This window comes from Macaca fascicularis, chromosome 4, assembly GCF_037993035.2.
Source record: "Macaca fascicularis isolate 582-1 chromosome 4, T2T-MFA8v1.1".
In the NCBI taxonomy this organism is placed as follows: Eukaryota; Metazoa; Chordata; class Mammalia; order Primates; family Cercopithecidae; genus Macaca; species Macaca fascicularis.
The window spans coordinates 11,999,420-12,023,256 of record NC_088378.1 but is presented as its reverse complement, the minus strand read 5'-3'; the positions used below and the strand labels follow the sequence as shown (position 1 = coordinate 12,023,256).

The 23,837-nt window shown below is 39.8% G+C and overlaps 1 protein-coding gene across 3 annotated transcripts; it reads right to left on the bottom strand.

Moving 5' to 3' along the window:
• Positions 1-1,396: 1,396 nt before the first annotated feature.
• Positions 1,397-23,800, bottom strand: RSPH3 (radial spoke head 3). 3 transcript variants are annotated; one of them, XM_074036806.1, is made up of 8 exons: positions 23,189-23,800; positions 17,918-18,022; positions 10,627-10,768; positions 8,003-8,148; positions 6,504-6,707; positions 4,779-4,941; positions 2,293-2,379; positions 1,397-1,882 (listed from the first exon to the last, which is right to left on the bottom strand). In XM_074036806.1, the coding sequence occupies exons 2-8, from the start codon at positions 17,990-17,992 to the stop codon at positions 1,572-1,574; spliced, it is 1,128 nt and encodes a 375-aa protein (XP_073892907.1). In that variant the 5' UTR covers positions 17,993-18,022; positions 23,189-23,800; the 3' UTR covers positions 1,397-1,571. The 3 variants fall into 3 exon arrangements, with proteins under 3 accessions (XP_073892907.1, XP_073892906.1, XP_005552112.5); XM_074036805.1 differs by having other exon boundaries at positions 17,918-18,005; XM_005552055.5 differs by having other exon boundaries at positions 17,918-18,005; positions 23,430-23,800.
• Between the last annotated feature and the right edge of the window lie 37 nt (positions 23,801-23,837).

The window sequence follows — 23,837 nt, the reverse complement described above, 5'->3', positions numbered from 1 at the left end:
TCACTTGAGCCCAGGAGTTGGAGACCAGCCTGGGCAACACAGCAAGAGCTCATCTCTACAAAAAATACAATAACTAGCCAGACGTGGTGGTGCAAGCCTGTAGTCCCAGCTACCTGGAAGGCTGAGGTGAGAAGATCACCTGAGCCTGGGGGTCAAGGCTGCAGTGAGCTGTGATGGTGCTGCTGCACTCCAGCCTGGGTGTCAGAGTGAGACCTTGTCTCAAAAAAATAAAAATAAGTAAAAAGAAAAATAGGCTCTATCTATCTAAAGGCTCCGAAGACTTCAGTTACTGCTTACGATTAGCAAGGCTTTGGAGAGAAAATAATCTGTGATTTTAATACTGCAGGTAAATTCTCTAACACATTCAGATTAAAAAGTCAAATGTTAATTCCCTATGCTACAGCACAGTCATAATATGTAATACCTTAACCATATTTTAAAAAGATAAGAGATGGATGCCTGCTAACCTTGAAAGATCTAAGACATTCTCTTAAGTGAAAAATAAAATATGCAAATAATGTTTATATTTATATAAATAAAATCAAGCTATATATTTCTAGATTTTCAAATACATTTGTATAGGAGTATCTCAAAAAAGGCCTAGATGGTTCATACCTAACTGGTAACAGTGATCTGCCTTCGAGGAGGGGAGTGAGACTGTATAAGGGCAAACAGAGATTTTTGCTTTATTGGCATTGCCTGAAATTTTTTAATAGCAGGAATGTGAAAAAATAGATGAGAGCATATTACTAATCCACTGAATTCCTTAAGCCTTACTTGAATATTGAAGCTGGTCCTTGCAGGAAGGGAGCACTGCAGCTTTCAGTAGCACAACGTTTAGGCATCCTCTCTTCTTTTTTTTTTGAGACAGAGTTTTTCTCTTGTTGCCCAAGCTGGAGTGCAATGGTGCAAACTCAGCTCACCATAACCTCCGCCCCAAGTTCAAGCGATTCTCCTGCCTCAGCCTCCCGAGTAGCTGGGATTACAGGCACACGCCACCACGCCCGGCTAATTTTGTATTTTTAGCAGAGATGGAGTTTCTCCTTGTTGGTCAGGCTGGTCTCAAACTCCCGACCTCAGGTGATCTGCCCGCCTCAGCCTCCCAAAGTGCTGGGATTACAGGTGTGAGTCACCACGCCTGGCTAGGCATTCTCTCTTATAGTAGGTGAAATAGTTTTCCTATAGAGAAGAAAAGCTAAATGGCTGACAGCACTGATATTGAACATTAAATATCGTATGTACTAAAAAAAACTAACCCGTAAAATTAGAAGGACTAAGGAAAAATATATTTGCTGGTTACATATAATGGTAATAGAAAGCTAGTAATTAAATATAATTCTCATTAGAATTACAATGTAGCCTTTGAATATTCTATTAAATAAATGAATTCAATTAGTTTCATTTTCAAATTAGCTTTATTTTATCACATTTGATTGGCCCAGTCCATTAGACAAAAAGACATATTGACTAAATACAACATAATTTCTATAACCTGAGGGGACTCGCGCATCATTACCTGATTGCTTGCTGACTTGGCTGTTGATTGGTTTCATGACTTCGAAGCTCCCCTCCTATGACAATTCTTCCTCCTCTAAGGACTTCCTCATTGCTGATTCTTCATCCTGCTCTAATAGCTCTGTCTCTTCCATAAACTTCCTTTCCTGGGATGACCTTCTGTCATATGTTGTTCTTTGTGCATAGTCTCCATCTAAAAGCAGCCCCTGCGTCTGTGACATGCTCTGCTCCGGGAATTCAGAGGCCTCCAGTGACTCTGTCACTGCTCCAGGACCACCAGGCTCATCCTCTGGTTCTGGAGACCGATGTGTTTCTTCCTTATGCTCATACATATACAGTCTCTTTTCAACCACTTCACGGATCAACACTGAAAAGTTAAGTGTCCAGACATCATTATGATTTTCATATTATGGTATATTTTAGGAGTTATAGTGCTGACTTATAGATGATTACAAAACCTTCACGAAGCCTCATCCCTTTCCTATGTCATAACCTTTTTTTTGAAGTCAGCATACTTAACTTCACACTTAATGCATTAAATATAAATTATACTGTTTTAACAGAATATCATTTATGAAGTAAAGACAGAAGATATTAATAGATATCAAATTATAAAAGAGCCAAAGATAATATTGAGGGTAAAAATTTGCACTTCTATTAATATAATTGATATACTAAAAGTTTAAGTATTAGAACTGTGAAATTAATCTTTCAATTATTCAATTTATTCTTTCTACTAAAAATTTTAGAGATGAATTTTTGGATAAAATAACTTACTGTCAAGCACTGTTCTTCCCACCATGCTATATTCCATGGTTTTTTCAACTTCATTCATTAGCCATGGAAGAAATCCTATCTCAATATCTGTAATAAAAGACATTGATTTTTATGTATCGTCAGAGGAATAATGTGCTTTTCTCCTAATGTAATAGACTCAGCAACATTAGTTTCTTAATATAAAATGTTAAGTAGACTCATACAGCATAACTTGCCATATTCCTTATATATGTTCTGGTCAGTTTCCTTTCTGTTGCATAAGTGATTTTTTTTTTTTGAGAGAGTCTCGCTCTGTCGCCCAGGCTGGAGTGCAGTGGCACGATCTCCGCTTACTGCAACCTCCGCTTCCCGGGTTCAAGTGATTCCTCTGCCTCAGCCTTCTGAGTAGCTGGGACTATAGGCACACGCCACTACGCTTGGCTAATTTTTGTATTTTTAGTACAGACGGGGTTTCACCATGTTGGCCAGGATGGTCTCAATCTCCTGACCTCGTGACCCACTCACCTTGGCCTCCCAAAGTGCTAGGATTACAGGTGTGAGCCACCACACCTGTCCCAATATTTTAAGAACTATGAGGCCTTCCTTGGAGTCAAGGCATTTGGAGTTTCCTTCGTAGGTGCAATCTGAGATGGATCAGGGAGGCAGGGGGAGGATGTGGGTTTGGGAGAACTCCAATCCAAATGCAATGCAAATCTGGAATTGAGCAATGCCAGTAAAAGAAAGTCTCCACCTGAAGGCCAGGGCCTAATGGAAGGAAGCTGATCAGACTCAGAGAACGCAGGTGAGAGGGCATTTGAGGAGGCAGCCATCTAGAAATAGGTCAGAAACTAGGTGTTTCCATCAGTATTAAGTTTGTTCAAACTGAAATCCACTGTGTAAGCATTTTAAAAATATGATCTATTACAATATACATTTTAAAGTTTCAAAACAGCATTTTTTGGGGCAGGCATCTAATTTTATTTTTCAATAGGATGAAATGGAGAGTGTGATAGAATATTATATTCACTACTATAAATAATTTTAATCTCAGGTATGAATTTCATTTGCAAGCTTTTATATGATCTATAACTTACTTTTTTGGCAATCAGTGATAGAAAAAAGGCTACTTGTCTCTCTGGCTAACAGAGTCCAAGCTAGAGCCCAGGACAGCAGGATGGTAGCCGAGAATGAACACTGGACTTGGAGTCTGAGTTCCAAGTCAGTTTGAGGCCTAATATTTCCACTGCCTGAGGAGTTGGGAGCAAGGCATTCAACTTCTCTGAGCTTCAGTTTCTATTTCCGAAAAAATGGGAATTCTATCTGACCTGCCTATCCTACAGGGTTATTGGGAGTATCAAATGATATCACCTATGAAAAATACTATGTATGTTAATAACATTTGTCTGTGATCTCACCTCTTTGTATTAAATTGAATACGTAATCAGTGAAAATTAACATTACTAACATGTGTCCCAAAATACTACTGCCCCAAAAATAGGACCTCTACACCAAGCACGGTGGATGTACATGCTTTTCACCCTGAGGAAGGTGGGTGGTGGTGAGGACATGCAACTCTTCCTTTCCACTGGCTGAGCAGCTAGGACCGCGGACTTTGAGGGGATACAGACAGACAGCTATCAGGCTATTGGTTCCCTAATGGCAGAGACCAGGGATCCTTCCTTTTCTCCAATACCAAACATTGCTTGGAACAGGGTAAGAGCCTAATTAAACGAATAAATGACCTTGATAGTTGCCCTCAAAGGGTTTTTGATTGGAGTAAGTCAACTGAGAAAAAGTTAATAACAACTACTTACGCATACATAGGACTTTACAGTTTACACGTTTCATATATCTTATGACTTAACTCCTAAATAATCCTCATTTCAGGTTGGGCACAGTGGCTCACGCCTATAATCCCAGCCCTTTGGGAGGCCAAGGCAAGCGGATCACTTGAGGTCAGGACCAGCCTGGTCAACATGGCGAAACCCCGTCTCTACTGAAAAACACAAAAATTAGCTGGGCGTGGTAGCAGGTGCCTGTAATCCCAGCTACTCGGGAGGCCGAGGCAGGAAGAATTGCTTGAACTTGGGAGGTGGAGGTTGCAGTGAGCCAAGATCGCGCCACTGTACTCCAGCCTCGGCAAAAGAGTGAGAATCCGTCTCAAAAAAAAAAAAAAAAAAAATCCTCATTTCACACATGGAGAAACTGGAGGTCATCAAGCTAGCTAATGATAAAGCTGCAACCCAAACTCAAATTTTCAATACCAAGTCCATATGTCTTTCTACTATACAAATGTTGCTTCTCAATAAACAAACACTAATATCCTTAAATCAAGATCTTCAAAATACACATCTCATTAACAACTGTACTTACTTTAAACAACTAAAATTGACTTTGTATCAGAAATAAAGATTCCAATTCAAAATAAAAATGGACATAACATAAATTTGAACCATTAAGAGGATGCTTATTAAAACAGAATTAATCTAACAAAAATATCTACAAACCTCTTTCAATGGGATCATAAAAGTAGCCACTATCCCTGAGGCTGCCAAAAACAGACGGGAGAAGGTCAGCCAGGTAACGCTGTGCAAATGCTCGGGCGGCGATTTTTTGTGATGTCTCATTGTGCTTGTGCACTATTTCCCACTGCTGTTTCTTACGCCGTTCCTGCCAAAACAACATAGGTGGTTATTTAGCTCTTATGCCCTCCCCAAGTACTGAATCTAGTGAAGTTAATAAGTAGAAGAATCCAGACTTATCAAAAAATGGGCAGTGAGGTGTCTATCTATTAAAGGTCCATATTTTTCATCAAAATTTTAACAAATTTCAACAGCTAGTGGGTACTGAATTCAGGAAGTTATAAAAGATGGAATTTAAGGTAAAAACCTCACTATTCATTTCAAGTAAAATAATTTCAAGACATACATGCTTGACAGTATAGATGGTAGCAAAAAGATAATCACCACTATATGTACTTTAAAATAATATTATCATGAAATATTACTGGTAAGAAAAATTACCAGTGGGCCAGTGAATGAGTTCATTTGTAACAATTCCCTGAATTTGTAAAGCTGAATGGTTCTGAAGATTATGAAAGCCTCTTATTTTTTGCTGTTGCTTCCTTTAGACCATGTAATATTTATAAAGCTGATGAATCCTGTTCTCTACTCTCACGTGGAAGTGGGAGCATTAATATATTTTCTAATTAAATCTATATTTAAACTCTAAACAAATATAAGTCTAGGTGATTCCTGTATCCAGTTTTCCATAATATATTTCCAAATAGTGAATAAACAAATATTTTTTGATAAAGATTTCATGACTCATTTCAACAAAGTTTATTTTGCCACAATTCATTTTATATTTGTAAATAAAATCTTACTTTTGCACAATCCTTATTGTAAGCCCTATGCTCTTTACACAACTAAGTATTCATCTTGGAATTAAAGTCCATTTGATAGGTATTGAGTAGGATTTCCCAACAATTACGCTATTTTTCATAGCATAGTAAGTTAGGCCCCTTGGGAATTTTTTCTGAACTGTTTCAGGTATTAAGATACTACTTTATAATTGTTCATCAGTATACAACAAAGGCTGACAGTTATTGCCAGAACCAGAAAGACTATCTATTCTAGTGCTTCCTAACTGTAGGCTACTGGCACATTTAAAAAAACTGGATTGTAAACCTCTCCTTATTGAAGATTCTAAAAATCCTGAATCTGAAAAATATTCTATAAGAACCCAAATCAGTCTGGTGTGTCACTAAGGGTATAAAGAAGGGCCTGGTCACCAAGAAAAAGAATCAGAATTCTATCCAGATGCCCTGCTTCTTACCCACAGTCTCTCTCCAATACACTCACTTTTTCCTTCCTTCCATCTTTCTGCCACTAACTTACGGCAAACCAACATATGTCTTTCTTTCTTTAGCACTGCTGATGTTTAAGAGTCTTCAACTGGGACACATGTAACCTAGGAACTTTTACTTTATTTAGAAACTTTTGGAAACTCACTTTAGGTATATTTATGTAAGCTGGAGTTTAAAAGATGGAATTCAGTCCACGAAAGATCTCTGATCTATAGAAGAGACCTGAGCAAAAATATTATAGATCTTTTTCTAATATATTCCCAAAGATCTTTAGTTTTATGATATATCATCACATGTAATTTTGAACATAATATGCTAACTAGCCAAAAGACTGCCTAAGAAAGAAAAATACAATTATATATACTTTTTCTTCTCGGTGTCGCCTCTCTTGCTCTTCAAGTCGTTGAACTTCAGCACGTTCACTATTCCGTAGTTCTTCATACTCACGCTGACTGGCCCGCAGGTTAGCCAGCTCTTCTTCTTCCATTACTTCCAGAAGAGACTGCTCAATTATCTTCCCCACCAAAACTTCTAACACTGGTTTAACTTCAAGATCAAAGTCAAAGAGCTTAAACATACAAAATAAAGCAAACTTAAAATTTTAATTACGAATCAAATGCTCAACAAAAATATAATGAATAGCAATAACAAGATATTATTTATTAAGTGTCTCCTGTGTGCCAGACACTGTGCTGGTGCTTTATTTATGGTTCCTAATCCTCAAAATCAACAACATTTTGTTTACAGGCAAAAATCTGTTAAGTCAAAGTTATGAAAAAAATGTATGCATTCATCAAAATGAACCCTGACACTGAAGAGGAATATCCTTGTCTGTCTTATTCTTTGCCTTCTCTGTTTGATTTTTATTTATTTATTTATTTATTATTTTTTTTTTTTTTGAGACACAGTCTTGCTCTGTCGCCCAGGCTGGAGTGCAGTGGCCGGATCTCAGCTCACTGCAAGCTCCGCCTCCCGGGTTCATGCCATTCTCCTGCCTCAGCCTCCCAAGTAGCTGGGACTACAGGCGCCCGCCACCTCACCCGGCTAGTTTTTTTTGTATTTTTTAGTAGAGACGGGGTTTCACCATGTTAGCCAGGATGGTCTCGATCTCCTGACCTTGTGATCCGCCCGTCTCAGCCTCCCAAAGTGCTGGGATTACAGGCTTGAGCCACCGCACCCGGCCGTTGTTTTTATTTATTTTTAAATAACAGTTTGATGAACGAACAAATAAGAATAATAGATATTTTGGTGATTCATTGCTAGGATTTCTAGGCAAATATAACTTTCAGATAGCTTCTGAAGATTTATTTTATTTCCCAATTTCAATGACAGTTCTTTCAAGTTCCCACAAGTGTTAAAACTCATTTAGGTCATTATGAACATAATCATTGCCTTCTCTTCTTCAATTTCATAAACAGGCCCATTTATGCATTCCACACTGATAGAAAAATGTAATTATTAAAATTTTTTTAAAATGAGAGAGTATCTTTACAAAAGTTATGTAATCCACAAGCAACTAATTGTGGAATCTTTTATACCAGGGATATTATTTTTCCTTATTTAGTACAAATCTATCTTATATACATACATTAAGCAAGCATATAAACAAACAAAAATCAAATGTGGAAATATTCTAAAAATATTTTAAATGATTTTGTTTTTAATTGGCAAAGAAATCAGAACATGGTATTTCAAAACATTTCTGAGTACTATATGATAAAACCATTATAGATAATATCTGGAAAGAAATTCAAGAAGTAGAATCTGATTGTGAAGTGGCTCTTGTTCATATTAAGCATTATCTACACCTAACTTTACCTCATTTATAAAGATTATAGAGGGAACCCACAGGATATACTGTACCTCTCCTTCTAGTATCTGGGTGGCCACATCTTTGCCAGTTTTGGCAGGAATAAAGAGTGGTGTTGGTGGTCTGTCCAAAAATGCATCTGTTTGGCATTCCATATCAACTTCTATTATGCGATCAGCAATTTCTTCAAGGTATAATTCTAAGAAGAATCATCATATACATTGAGTTTAAAATTCTGGTCTAAGGCCAGGCACAGTAGTTTATGCCCATAATCCCAGCACTTTAGGAGGCCGAGGAGGGTGCATTACTTGAGGCCAGGAGTTTGAGACCAGCCTGTCCAACATGGCGAAACCCCATCTCTACAAAAAATACAAAAATTAGCTGGGTGTGGTGGTGCGTGCCTGTGGTCCCAGTCACTTGGGAGGCTGAGGTGGGAGAATTGCTTGAACCTGGGAGGTGGAGGTTGCAGTGATCCAAGATCGTGTCACCGTACTGCAGCCTGGGCAACACAATGAGACTCTGTCTCTAAGACAAAAAGTTCTGGTCTATTTCAAGCATATATGCGTATTTGAAATTTTAGCTCTTTCAAAACATATTTAAATGAATCAGAAAATAAGTATTAGAATAAAAGTGTTCAAATATGGGGCTTACTTCACATACTGAACTAAGAGTTTTTAAATATTTGGAAGACCATAGATAGAGTTAGTCAGGCTAGAACATTTACTGAATGTCTAGAAAGCACTGAGCTTTGTATTTGAAAATGGAACTGAAGAAGAACATGAGACCATAGATGTGTATAAGATGCAGAGTACAACAGTGGATAAAAGGTCAGTAATACACATATATATATTTGCGTCCTAAGATAGTAAACATATAAAGATTTGAAAATTCCTGGATATTTAAAAAAATCATGTACCAAGTCACCAGGTTATTTGATGTTCCCTCTCACTACAGATTATAAACAGATGTATGAAAACAAATTTCATGTTAGGAGTAATTTATATGAGGCAAGGGTAATGTGGTATCAAGCAAAGAACATGAGCACTAGAGTCAGATGTTGGGCACAAGACTTGGCCAAGTCATGTCCTCTCTGGGCCTCAGTTTCTTCATCTGGAAAATGGGCTATAACTACCTGTCACACAGAATCTTTGTAATAATGAAGGAAGTACACAGATAAAGGACCTGGTTCAGTCTCTGAGGAAATATCCAAAAAAAGCTGGCTGCTATTATATCACTTAATATTCTGATGGTATAAAGAAACATGAAAACTTAGCTCTTTGGCTAATGACAGCCATACACACATTCTAGACTTGGCGTAAAGGCAAGTGTTAAAGCATGGAATGGTCCCTTTTGCCTTTACCATGCAGAAATAATCCTGATGGATCCACTCACCATCTTGGAAGGGTACAAAGTGAACCTTAAGTAGTGACAGTGGTCCAAGGAAAACACCAAGCACTGTCTGATGACCAAGATTCTGTCAACAATACAGCTAGACCCTATAGGACCAGGTAAACCTCTACAGCTGAGGACAGCAAGACAAGCACGCAAATCCTGACATCTGCCTCAGGGGTACCTGTGTGGCCCTGGGGAATGTGCACAGTGACAGAACTGGAGGACAGAGGAGGCTGGTGTGAGAGGCAGATGACTCAGATGGGAGTGGGTTTATTCCTCTCAAAAGACAAAATGACAAAGTAGAATTATATTGCTCTCCTTTCCTATAAGTCCTAATGAAAAGAATAGTGATTCATGTTGGGCTACGAGAAAGAATCCCAGTTTGAGAACAGAATATGTGGAAAAGGGCTCCTAAGACAGAATTTGTTTGGTCACAAAATTCTTTTATTTATTTATTTGTTGCCCAGGCTGAGTGCAGTGATGTGATCATAGCTTACTGCAGCCTTGAAATCCTGGGCACATATAATCCTCCTGCCTTAGCCTACTGGGTAGTTGGAATTACAGGCATATACCACCATGCTTGACCAATTTTAAAATGTTTTTGTGGAGATGGGGTCTTGGTATGTTGCCCTGGCTGGTCTCGAACCCCTGGGCTCAAGTGATCCTCCTGCCTTGCCTCCCAAAGTGCTGGGATTACAGATGTGAGCCACTACGCTTGGCCAAAATTCTTTTTTTTGTTTGTTTTTTGAACCCCATCCCACACTTCCAGTCATATCCACTAAGATAATAGTATACAGTCTATGTATTTCTTTCTCTCTCTCTCTCTCTTTTTTTTTTTTTTGAGATGGACTTTAGCTCCTGTCGCCCAGGCTGGAGTGCAACGGTGCGATCTCGGCTCACTGCAACCTCCACCTCCTGGGTTCAAGTGATTCTCGTGCCTCAGCCTCCCAAGTAGCTGGGATTACAGGTGACTGCCACCATGCCCAGCTAATTTTTTGTATTTTTAGTAGAGACGGGGTATTTCACCACATTGGCCAGGCTGGTTTCAAACTCCTGACCTCAGGCGATCTGCCCGCCTCAGTCTCCCCAAGTGCTGGGATTACAGGTGTAAGCCAGCACACCCAACCTAGTCTATGTATTTCTTTAATAAATGAACTTCCCTACCATGTTACTGGGGAAGTATCAGCACAGGAGAGGCATAAATAATACAAAGGCCAAACACAAATGAACTGACAGACAACTGAGTAAACCAAGAGGACACAATGCCAAGGGCACAGTCACACACCTGTTTGCACATCGACATGCTTTCTGCCTTCCACAGGTTCAGGTGTTTGTGGTCTGAGCTGCTCTTGGGCTTGTTTTCTGGCAAGAGCCCTCTTCTTAGCCTCCCGTTGTCTCTGAAGCTCTAGAGAATCAGGCTGTCCGAGCTAACAGTGATAGAAAATACTTCTAGAATTTAGAAAATATTTATTAAAGCATACAAGAACCGCCATTCCAAAAGCAATTCCTGGGTAGTATAAAGGCATTTATCATAATGTTTCCTGATTATCAGTAACTTCATTAAAATTGCATTAGTACTTTGTCAGATAATTACAAAGATGTTTGACAAAGCATAAAAGTAACTTCAAAGTATGGCTGTTAACTGGAATACATGGGTGCACAATCCTATCTATATATTTACAAAAATAATAAAAACATTTCCTTTTTAATTCATTTGTTGACCTGCTGATCATTCAGGAGTATGCTGTTTAATTTCCATGTATTTTTGTAGCTTCCAAGGTTCCTCTTATTATTGATTTCTAGTTTTACTTCATTGTGATCAGCAAAGATACTTGATAGAATTTCTACTTTTTTGAATTTGTGCAGACATGTTTTGTGGCCTAAGATATGGTCTATTCTGAAGAATGATCCATGTGCTGAAGAAAAAAATGTGTACTCTGCAGAGGATGGATAAAATGTTCTATAGATATCAGTTAGTCCTAATAGGTCTAGTGTGAAGTTTAACACCAATTTTCCTTTCTTTCTTTCTCTTTTTTTTCCTTTCTGTTTGGATTATCTATTCATTACTGAGAATGGGTTGTTGAAATCTCCTACTATTATTGCATTGCTGTCTATTTCTCCCTTTAGATCCATTCATGTTTGCTTCACATAATTGGGAGCTCTGGTGTTGGGTGCATATTTATCATTGTTACATCCTCTGGCTGAACGGATCACTTTATGATTACAGAGTGACTATGTTTCTTTCTACAGTCTTTGATTTGCAGTTTATCTGATGTAAGTATACTCATGTTCTTTTTTGGTTTCTAGTTGCATGGAAAATCTTTTTCCATCCCTTTACTTTCAGTCTATGTGTGTCTCTGTAGGTGAAGTGGGTTTCTTGTAGGAGCATACAGTTGGGTCTCGTTTCTTTATCCAATCAGCTATTCTATGCCTTTTAATTGGAGAACCAAGTCCTCTTACATTCAGTGTTGTTATTGATAAAGCAAGGACTTCCTACTACCATTTTGTTGCTTATTTTCTGGTTGTTTTGTATCTCCTTCCTTCTTTATTGTCTGTCTTTGTGTTAAGTGACTTTATCTGGTAGTATATTTTAGTTTGTTGCTTTTAATTTTTGGTGACTCCACTACAGATTTTTGCATTGTGGTTACCATGAGGCTTACAAAAAACATAGATATAGCAAGTTGTTTGCAGAGATGACAACTTATCTTAGATCACAAAGAACAGAAGCAAAGAAAAATTATTCTACACTTTAACTCCATTCCCCCACATACTAACTTTCAGTTGCCTCATTGCACTTTTTTTTTTTTTTTTGAGACCAAGTCTGCACTGTCGCCCAGGCTGGAGTGCAGTGGCGTGATTACCTACCTCTTAACAGGTTGCTGCAGCTATTACTGTTTTTGATAGTTGTCTTTTGGGCCTCATAGTAGAATTATGAGTGGATTGCATACTACAGTTATAGTATGAGAGTATTCTAGGTTTGTCTATGTACTTAATTTAACCAGTAAGTTTCATACCTTCAAATGTTTTCTTTTGGCATATTAGTGGTTTTTGTTGTTGTTGTTCAGGCTGAAGAATTTCCTTTAACGTTTCTTGTAAGATGAGCGTGGTGGTGCTGAATTTGCTCAGCTCTTATTTGTCTAGGAAAGACTATGTCTCCTTCATATTTGAGGGATAATTTTGTGGATACAATATTCTTAGATGATTTTTTTTTCTTTCAGCACTTTGAAAATGTCACCCCAGTCCCTCCTGGTCATCTCACTCCCTCCTGGCCTGTACAATTTCCATTGAGAAGTCAGCTGCCAGATGGATTGGAGATGCTTCATGTATGTTATTTGCTTCTTTTCTCTTGCTGCTTTTGGGATTCTTTTTTTGTCCTTGACCTTTGAGAGCTTGATTATTCTATGGGGTATTATTTGGGGTGAAAGAGTTTGGTATTCTCTGACCTTCCTGTACCTGGATATCTATCTCTTTCTCAAGTTTTGGAAAGTTTTCTGTTAGTATTTCTTAAAACAAGCTTCCTACTCCTTACTCTTACTCAATTCCCTCTTGAACACAGGTAATTCTTAGCTTTGATCTTTTGGGGTAATTTTCTATATCTTGTAAGCAGTCTTTGTTTTTTTCTCATTCTTTTCTCTCCTCAGACTGTTTATTTTCAAATAGTCTGTCTTTGTCTTCATGTTCACTGATTCTTTCCTCTGCTTGATTCATTCTGTTGTTGAAAGCCTCTAATACATTTTTCAGTTCAACAAATGTATTACTCAGCTCCAAGATTTCTGCTTGATTTTAAAAAATTATTTCAATTTCCTTGTTAAATTTCTGTAACAAATTTCTAAATTGCTTTTCTGTGTTATCTTAGATGTCACCAAATTTCCTTAAGACTGCTATTTTGAATTTTTGGTCAGAGAGCTCACATCCTGCCATCTCATTAGTGCCAGTTACTGATTCCTTGCTTTGTCCCTTCAGGTAGGTAGGTCGTGGTTCCTCATTTGCTGTTGTTTCATGTGGATGTATGTCTATGTCTCTGCACTGAAGGGTTATTTAGTCCAGTCTTCTCTGTCTGGCTTGTTTTTGCTTTTTATTGGATATATTTTCTTAGAAACCCCCCCTTTTTTTTTCCCCTTTTTTGAGACAGAGTCTCACTCTGTCACCCTGGCTGGAGTGCACTGGTGTGATCTTGGCTCACTGCAACCTCTGCCTCCTGGGTTCAAGCAATTCTCCTGACTCAGCCTCTCAAGTAGCTGGGATTACAGATGCCTGCCACCACATCTGGCTAAATTTTGTATTTTTAGCAGACATGGGGTTTCATCATATTGGTCAGGTTGGTTTCGAACTAATGACCTCAAGCGATCTGCCTGCCTCGGCCTCCCAAAGTGCTGGGATTACAGGCATGAGACACTGCGCCCTGCCAGAGATCCTTTATCACTAGATTGCTGCCTCCTTTTTGGCTCTAGGTGGTGCCTTAAGGCCAGGTTCACCTGGCTCTAGTAAATGATCAGAGCACTGCCCATCCTGAATGGGGGAGGTCCCAAAGGGGATACACTGGTAGTGGGACTGGCTAGGGGTCTATGCCCAGGGGACCGGTACAATGTTATCTCCTACAGTGTGGTGCTGCTGAACAGCCATGCTCATTTGGTGTTTCCTTTGATCGAGTTATACAGCGGAGTGTCCAGGGCTGGGGATGGTAGTCTCACCTCCCCATTTTGTCTTTGGCTGTACTCAGGGGTATTTCTCTCTTCAGGAACTCATGATGCTTCTTGTGGGTTGAATTTCCTGCCAGGGAACCCAACACGGTAGGGAAACTAGTTGTCCACCTTGATCTTTTTCCAGTGCAGAAATCACAAGTCAGAGATAAATCCTTGTGATGGTTAATACTGAGTGTCAACTTGACTGGATTGAAGGATACCAAGTACAGATCCTAGGTGTGTCTCAGGGTGTTGCCAAAAGAGACTATCATCTGAGTCAGTAGGCTTGGAAAGGCAGACCCACCCTTAACCTGGGTGAGCACAATCTAATCAGCTGCCAGAGTGGCTAGAATACAAGCAGGCAGAAAAATGTGAAAAGAGAGACTGGCCTAGCCTCCCAGCCTACATGTTTCTCCTGTGCTGGATGCTTCCTGCCCTCGATCATTGAACTCCAAGTTCTTCAGTTTTGGAATCTGGACTAGCTCTCCTTGCTCCTCAGCCTGCAGATGGCCTATTACGGGACCTTGTGATTGTGTGAGTTAATACTTAATAAATTCTACTGCATATATATATATCTGTTCCATTAGTTCTGTCCCTCTAGAGAACGCTAATACAATCCTCCACATCCTTAGTGCCAGGCAGACTAGAAGGAGAGATACTGCAGACATGAACGTCTGATTCTCCTACCACTTTCTTGGAGCTTTTTCACTTTTCTGTAGCCCTGGGAAGTGCCTCCTCCTTCTACTTGACCTCTAGAATATTGCTGGTGGTAATCTCGGCACTGTATATTTGTTCTTGATTTTCTTTTGCAGGGGGAGTGAAGCCGGCCTGCTTCTATGCTGCCGTTTTGGAACTCCTGAAAAATATTTTCACTGGATTAGAATTAGAGCTTGATAGTTCTTTCCTTTAAGGACTTGGAAAATATCGTGCCACTTTCTTGTCTCCATGTTTTAGGTAAGAAATCCACTGCCATTTAAATCATTGTTCTCCTTTAGCTAATGCGTAATTTCTTTCTGGCTGATTTCAAAATGTTTTGTTTTTAATTTTCAAAAGTTTGATCTTGATTTGTCTCGGGTAGATTTCTCTGGGTTTATCCTCTTTGGGGGAGTCACTTGGTTTCTTGGATCTGTAGGCCTTTTGCCTACAGATTCAAGATTTCCATCTCCTAGTTTTCCTCCTCTCCTTCTAGGATTCCAACAACATGAATATAAATCTTTGTGATTGTTCTTCAGCTCTCTCAGGCTTTTTATTTATTTATTTGGTCTATTTTCTCTCTGTTCAGCTGGATAACTTCCATTCTTCATTGATTTTTCTTCAAGTTCATTGATTGTTTCCTATATCATTTCCAATGAACTACTGAGTCCATCCAGTGAGTTTTTTATTTTAGTTATTGTATTTTTCAGTTCTATAAGTTTCCATTTGGTTCACTTTATCTTCTATTTCTTTGCTAAGATTTTTTTTTTGTTTCAAGAGTGTCTACAATTGTCCACTTTTCATTGAAACATGTTTGTTGCTTTAAAATCCTTGTCAGGTAATTCCCACATCTGAGTCATCTTGGTTTTGTCATTTCTTGATTGTCTTTTCTTGTGCAAGTTGTGACTGTCCTGATTCTTGTATGATAAGTGATTTTGGTTTGTATCCTGGCTATTTTGGGTATTATATTTGAAGACTTTGGATCCTATTTAATTTTTCAGTAGAAAGTCACCCTTTTTGTTTAGTGAACAAGCCTGTGTGGGGTTAGAAGTTCAACTTCCTGCTGGGCCCCACTGTCACCACCTCAACAAAAGCAGAGGGTCAACCTGTACCAACACATAGGTGCCAGGTGGGGGTGGTAGTTCAGCTCCTTTCTAGGCTCTGTTGACACTGGTGGTGGTGTCTGGAGAGTGCAGCATTGACTAGTACTGCCTCATACCACCTTGTTACTGCCAGATAGGACTGCAATTCAGCTACCTACTGGATTTGCTGGCACCACCCCAGAAAGAGTGGGGCACTGACTTGTGCCATCTCCTACTACCTCACTGGTACTGGGTGAAAGTCCAGCTTCCTGCTCCACCCTTGTTGATACCACCTCAGTGGGAGAAGCAGGGAATCCCTGGAGGTTCTAATGCAAGAGATCCAGGATAGGGTTGAAGCGTATATACATACATACATACATATATATATATGTTTAATAAGTTAACCATTGCTTCAGACTAATAGATGTTCCCCAACTTATGTGGTTTATGACTTTTCAGCTTTATGATGATACAAAAGTATCCACAGAGAATGTACTTTGAATACTCATACAACCATTCTATTTTTCACTTTAATATTTAATAAATTATATGAGATATTCAACACTTTATTATAAAATAGACTTTGTGTTAGATGATTTTTCCCAACTGTAGGCTAATGTAAGTATTCTGAGCACTTTTTTTTTTGAGACAGGGTCTCGTTCCGGGAACATACCTTAGGTGGATTCTTCACATGCCTCATTTGACATTCAACAACATTGGATTTGAATGTTATTATTCATCTTTAACTTCTTTTTAATCACTTATTTCTTGATACTCCCTGCCTCAGACTCCGATTCAGGCACACTGAGCTTCCCTCAATTCCTTAACATTCTAGGTTGTGTTTTTTTGTTTTTGTTTTTTGAGACAGGGTTTCCCTCTGTCACCCAGGCTGGAGTGCAGTGGTGTGATCACAGCTCACTGCAGCCTTGTCCTCCGGAGCTCAATCAATCCTTCTGCCTCAGCCTCCCAAGTAGTTGGGACTGCAGGTGCGTGCCACCATGCCCAGCTAATTTTTGTGGGTTTTTTTTTTTTTTTTTTTTGTAGAGACAGGGTTTCCACTGTCAAAGTGGCAAAGAGACCACTTTGCCCAGGCTGGTCTCAAGCACCTTGGCTCAAGTGATCTGCCCACCTTGGCCTCCCAAAGTGCTGGGATTACAGGCGTGAGCCACCATACCTGGCCTCTGAGCATATTTAAGGTAGGCTATGCTATGCTATGCTATGGTGTGTTTGGCAGGTTTGGTGTTTTAAATTCATTTTTAATGTTCAGTGAGTTTATTGGGACATAACCTCATCCTAAGTAGAGGAGCATCTCTATCACCATCTTGTATTAGGCACTTATATGTCATATACAGTTTAGAGATTCACCTGTATTTCATTTCTGTGCCAAGAACTCACCACCCTTAATATCATACCATGTCTTACTCATCTCTGTATCCTAGGTACCCATAACAGGACCTGAAAGTCAATAAATATCTGTTGAGTGAATTAAAGCAGCAGAATTCAGACTTTTTGATTAAATAACGATAATTGTATTAGAGTATGAGATAATCTAAACAAACCTAGATGCAATCAACAAGGGCTACTCAAAATGTGGGCCTCTGGCTAGTGTGTCTATAAACTATTTGAACTGGTCTGTAACAATTTAAGTATAGAAATTGAGAGTAAAAGTCTAGAAATGTTTAGAATGGCAGAGTTCTGTTGAATCTAATGAAAAATTGGGGCTTTTTTTTTTAGTTAATTCTTTTTTTGTGGTAAAATACACATAATGTAAAATTTATCACCTTAACCATTTTTAAGTATAAAATTCAGTGGTATTAATCACATTCACATTGTTCTATCACTGTCACCATCCTCTATCTCTGGAACTCTTTTCCCCTTGCAAAACCGAAACTCTACACTCATTAAACAGTAACTCCTTCCCTGGCCCCCTCATCCCCCAGCTCCTGGAAACTCACTGGGCTTCCATTTGTATGTCTTTTTTAAAACTTCATTTTTATAGTAATTCATCTTTATTTTATGAATGTTTTAGTCTGCAATGGATTAGAAATTAACACAAAGAAACTGATCCTTCCCCACAGATAATGTGAGAACAGTGTTAGACTATTCAAACTTAACTTACCAGTGGCCCTGTCTGGAGTGCGTAAGTGTTGCCTCGAATTACCCTTCTGTCATACATTATGTTTCCATAACGCATAGGTTCTTCATCTCTGTAAAACAGAAAATCCTGTAAAACCATTTTAATAGAGTATTGGTATCCATGAAGTAACTCATTTTCAATAGGATTTAGACTAAAATAAATATATTTTAAGAAAATAAATTTCTGTTTCAGTGTGGTCCATAAAATAAGGAGGTAAATGGATACAATTTGTGTAATGCTTACTATATGCCAGGTCCTTCATGTACATTATTTATTTATTATTCACAATAAGCTGCCAAGGTGGGAATTATGATTCCTTTTTCAGAAGGGGAAACAGACTCTGGAATCTGCCCAAGGTCACCTTGCTAGTAAGTGGCAGGGCTAGATTTAGATTGTAAATCTGTATGACTTTAGTAAATATGAAAATGGCCCACCTGAAAAGGGGCCTTCTTTAAAGGACTGAAAAAAGCTTGATTCAAAGATTGAAAAGTTACAGTAATAAAAAAATGAGGCTTAAAAATTAATTCCATTTTCTAATTGTTCTTTAAACCCAAACGTATTTTTTTTTTTTTTTTTTTTTGAGTCGGAGTCTCGCCCTGTCGCCCAGGCTGGAGTGCAGTCTCCGCCTCCCGGGTTCACGCCATTCTCCTGCCTCAGCCTCCCGAGTAGCTGGGACTACAGGCACCCACCATCTCGCCCGGCTATTTTTTTGTATTTTTTAGTGGAGGCGGGGTTTCACCATGTTAGCCAGGATGGTCTCGATCTCCTGACCTCGTGATCCACCCGTCTTGGCCTCCCAAAGTGCTGGGATTACAGGCTTGAGCCACCGCGCCTGGCCCCCAAACGTATTTTTTAAAGTTATTGTTTAAAATGTTAATAAAATTTTTCAGCCTGGCCAACATGGTGAAACATCATCTCTACTAAAAATACAAAATTAGCCAGACCTGGTGGCCTGCACCTGTAATCCCAGCTGCTCCGGTGCCTGAGGCATGAGAATGGTTTCAGCCCAGGAGGCAGAGGTTGCCGTGAGCTGAGATCAGGCTACTGAACTCCAGCCTGGGAGACAGAGAGACTTTGTCTCAAAAAATAAATAGATAAATAAATAAAATAAAATATTAATTTCAGGGATCAGAATGATTGCTAGTAAAAAATACAAAAACACAGTTGATATTTTCATTCAAAGTTATTTAAATGGTATATTGTTTATAGCTAAGAAACTAAACATTGTCCTATACCAACAACAGTATTCTATGGGAAATGATTCTGAGTGGGGTATAAGTTGCTTTTTTGTCATATATTGAAGCCACAATTGAACATTCTAACATGTTTCATTGCTTGTATTAATTGATCTCTGGGCAGTGTTAGGCCCAGTTGGCCACTCCTTCACTGAAGCATTCTCTTTCCTAGGCCTCTGTGTTACCACTATAATCTTCTGATTGTTTTTCTACTACTTCTCTAATGCCTTTTTCTTAGCCTTTGTTTGTAGTTCCTCCCATACTGGAGGATTTCCTCCAGGCTCAGCCTTCTCTTGTCCTTAGTCGACCTCATCCATTTTCAAGACTTCAATTATAATCCATATACCTAAAACTCCCAATTTTTATTTAGCCAAGAACTCTTCTCTCAACTCTAGGCATATCCAGTTGCCCAACGACATCTCACTATGTTATCTGGAAGGCAACCTCAAAATGGAACTAATTATTACTCTCCCATTCCAACTCATTACTTCTTCAGTGTTTCCTATTTGATTAGATGGTACTACTAACCACGTAGTTGCCTTAAAATAACACATTTATTCTCAGAATCTGCAGTTTAGATGTCCAAAAGGGGTGTCAACAGGGCTGCACTCCTCCTGGAGGTCCTAGGGAGAATGTTTCTTTGCCTTTTCCAGGCTCTAGCGACTGCCCTCATTCCCTGGCTTGTGGTCGCCTTCCAGTCAGCATTTGTGTGATTCTGACCTTTGCTTCTAATGACACATCTCCTTCTATGACTCAGACTCCTATGCCTTCTTCTTTCACGTTTTTTTTTTTTTTTTTTGAGATGGAGTCTCGCTCTGTCACCCAGGTTAGAATGCAGTGGCATGATCTCGGCTCACTGCAAGCTTCGCCTCCCGGGTTCACACCATTCTCCTGCCTCAGCCTCTGTTGTACCTGGGACTACAGGAGCCCGGCACCATGCCCAGCTAATTTTTTTTTTTTTGTATTTTTTTTAGTAGAGACTGGGTTTCACCACGTTAGCCAGGATGGTCTCGATCTCCTGACCTCGTGATCCGCCCGCCTCGGCCTCCCAAAGTGCTGGAATTCCAGGCGTGAGCCACCGCACCCAGCCTTCTTCTTTCACTTTTAAGACTCCATTGTGATTCTACTGGGTCCACCTGGATAAGCCAGGCTAATTTCCCATCTCAAGATCTCCCATCTCAAGATCCTTAATGTAATCACATCTCAAAGTCCATTTTACCACATAGCATGTTCACAGGTTCTGGGGACGAGGAAGAGGACATCTTTGGGGAATCATTATTCTGCCCACTATAGTGATTTTAAACCTTATTTGATCTGAGTTTAAAAAAAAATGTTCTAAGGTATATTCTAAGGTTTTAATTCATTTGCATTAAAATGTTATTTTATTAGAAGGGCTACACATCCTTTACCAAAGGATTTGTAAAATGAGGATGTCATTATCACAATTGTCTTTTGACACATGCCTAAAGGTGAATTTAATGGTGTTTATGATCACCCAACTACCAAGAAATACATAAAAGATGTATTACATTCTCTTGTTTGTAAATGAGAAGACTAGTATTCAAATGTTCTCTTTCAGCTTTATAATCCTATGAAAAGGTGGAAGTTCTTGACTCACATTAGACTTGTGTTAAATTTCTAGACCCTTTCAAAGGAAAAATCAGATACTCCCATTTCTGTATAACTGACTTCTCACACCTAAGTAAAACTTCACAGCTTTCCAATTAAGTTTCATTTTCTGGTTTCAGCCCAGTTATATATATCCAATCAAGATAATCTGGAATCTTGACTCCCTTCAATTATAAGTTAGTTATCCATTCCAGCCACGAAAAACTGAAGATTTATCCAGTTCAATGTGAAATTTTGAACAGGAAACAACTAAAGGGCACTCTAGCATAGAGACAGATTGACACAAAAGCATACTCTTTTTGGATATGGTCATCTAGTTACTCACCAGCAAGTACTGAAAGTACTAAAAGTACTGCTGTGGTTTGGATGTGGTTTGTCACCCCACTAAAACTCACATGGAAATTTAATTTCCAATATGGCAGTGTTGGGAAGAGGGGCCTAGTGGGAGGTGTTTGGATCATGGGTGGATCCCTCATGAATAGCTTGGCACCAGTTCTTGCAGTAGTGAGGCAGCTCTTACTCTCAAGAGACTGGATTAAGTTCTCACAGGACTAGTTCCCAGGAGAGCGGGTTGTTACAAAATGAGGTACTTCCTCCTGTTTGGCCACTTCCCACGTATCTGCTTCCCCTTTGACCTTCTCCATCATGTTATGATACAATAAGAAAAGTCCTCACTAGAAGGCAAGCAGATGCCAGCACCATGCTCTTGTACTTCTCAGTCTGCAGAGCTGTGAGCTAAATACATCTCTTTATAGACTATCCAGTTTCAGATACTCTGTTAAAGCAACATAAAAGGGATTAAGACAAGTACTCTCCTGAACACTTTTTTTTTCCTGACATAGAGTTTCGCTTTGTTGCCCAGGCTAGAGTGCAGTGGCGTGATCTTGGCTCACTGCAACCTCTGCCTTTGGGTTTAAGAGATCCTCCTGCCTCAGCCTCCGAAGTACCTGAGATTATAGGCACATGCCACCATGCCCAGCTACTCTCCTGAACACTTAAAAAATATTTTATTCATAAAGGTATCAGAGGAGAATATTATCCTTACCCATAAGCAAATTATGGATAAAATATTAATATTTTATCCATTAGGATATCAATGATTATGATTTGTAAGATACTACTTTCTCAAAATTGAGATTTTTCTGTCTTGTGCATTACTCAGATATACTAAGCAACTAATCAACAGATTACTTCAATATACTAATCAACTATCAAAAAAGTTGTTCCTAATGAACCATCCTTGATTCTTGTTTCTAATTTGTTGGTCTGATTGGATAGTAATGATTTGTAAGCAACTACTTAAAGGCACCAGAAAGTGTTTTTGGAAGGATTAGAAAATTTTAAAATTGAATCCTTTTCTAACATAAATGACCACTCTTCAGATTTAAATTTTCTATTTTAGTTTTCTCACAGTGATAGACATCTCTTACAAAAGAAAGTCAGAACAAGATAATTATGAATTTAGAAACAGTGTTTGAAACAAGCATCAATAATTACACTGTTGATATTCAATCATCAATTCGACAATTTGTATTAAGTGCTTACTATGTACCAGGCATTGTACTAGGTGAACAAAAGATGCAAAGGTTCCTGCATCCATGGAACTTGCATTCCTGTAAAGGTCTGCTGAATTCAACATTTGAGGCTTATGGAAATAATTTTAGAGAACCGTTTAACTTTAAGAGAACTTTAAGAGCTTATGTATATTTTTTTCTTTCCTATGTATGTTTGAATATTTGCAACTGTTCATCGATGTAAAAACACAATCTGCCGGCCAGGCGCAGTGACTCACGCTTGTAATCCCAGCACTTTGGGAGGCCGAGGTGGGTGGATCACTTGAGGCCAAGAGTTTGAGACCAGCCTGGTCAACGTGGCAAAACCCTGTCTCTACTAAAAACACAAAAATTAGCCGGGCGTGGTGATGGGCGCCTGTAGTCCCAGCTACTTGGGAGGCTAAGACAGGAGAATCGTTTGAACCCTGGGCCAGGGGCGCGGGGGCGCGGCGGAGGTTGCAGTGAGGGGAGATCGCGTCATTGCGGTCCAGCCTGGGCGATGAGAGCGAAACTCCGTCTCAAAACAACCACCACCACCACCACCACCAGCACCACAAAAAACCAATACGTGGTCCTGCATGGAAGAATAATCTTACTCCTGCTCAAAGCCTGCAGAAGAGATTTACTCGGCTCCCATTTTGGATATGCTATTGTTGGATTATCCTTGCACCGCAGTTCCCTCATCTGCATAATGGAGTTATAAAACCAACTTCACAGCACTGTGGATTAAGTAAGAAAACGTATTTGAATGCCCCCAGTAAGGTGCTCAGCACGTAGCTGGCCCTCAATACACACTGGTACAATTCAAACTTTGTGAAATGAGCCGATTCGTGTACCTGGTAAGGACCACGGCAGCAACTCAGTATCACTAAAAGTTAGCTGGTGCCCAATCCATGCCCCTTCCTGCTTCACTCCTGCACACCACGGGAGATTCCTTAGGGCAGAACTTTTATTTCGGCAGAGTGCAGCCAAGGGAAGACAGCATATAAGTAGCTTTTGCCAGGGCGAAGGGGCCAGACCCCGGCCCGGGGATGGGGTGCAAGTATGGACCACACAGGGGCTGGCCTGGTCACTCACGGCTGCGTCAGGCTGTCCCGGTAACGGCTGCGCTGGCAGGGCAGTGCTCGGGGCCGGCTGGTGTAGGTGTAGGTGCTCGGGGCCCGAGAGGTGCCATCAGTCAGCGCCGAAGTCATGTCCGGGGGCAGACTGCCTCGCTTTCTGTGGAGCTTGGCTTTCACGCAGGTAGGCGCTAAGGTGTCGTGGGACCCGGAGAGATGTAAGTAGTGCCAAGGGCAAGGATTCCCCGACGCGAGGAGAAGCGACAACAAGGGAAGCGGGCGGGACGGGAGGTTACCAGCGTAGGAGGTGGGAGCTACACTGGGCTCGCTCCCAGCACCACAGAGACCAGCCGCAGCGGCCGCATCGGTTGCCCAGCAACCCGGGGTTCTGAGCTGGAACTCCCGACACTTCCGGCCCGCGGGTTTC

Excerpts from the sequence above, each read along its gene's own strand:
- RSPH3 (XM_005552055.5), bottom strand. The coding sequence starts at position 23,545 with ATGACTTCGGCGCTGACTGATGGCACCTCTCGGGCCCCGAGCACCTAC. Across the intron at positions 8,149-10,626 it reads GCATGTCGATGTGCAAACAG|AATTATACCTTGAAGAAATT; the intron begins GTGTGTGACTGT and ends GATTCTTCTTAG. Across the intron at positions 1,883-2,292 it reads GGGAAGAACAGTGCTTGACA|TGTTGATCCGTGAAGTGGTT; the intron begins GTAAGTTATTTT and ends TTAACTTTTCAG.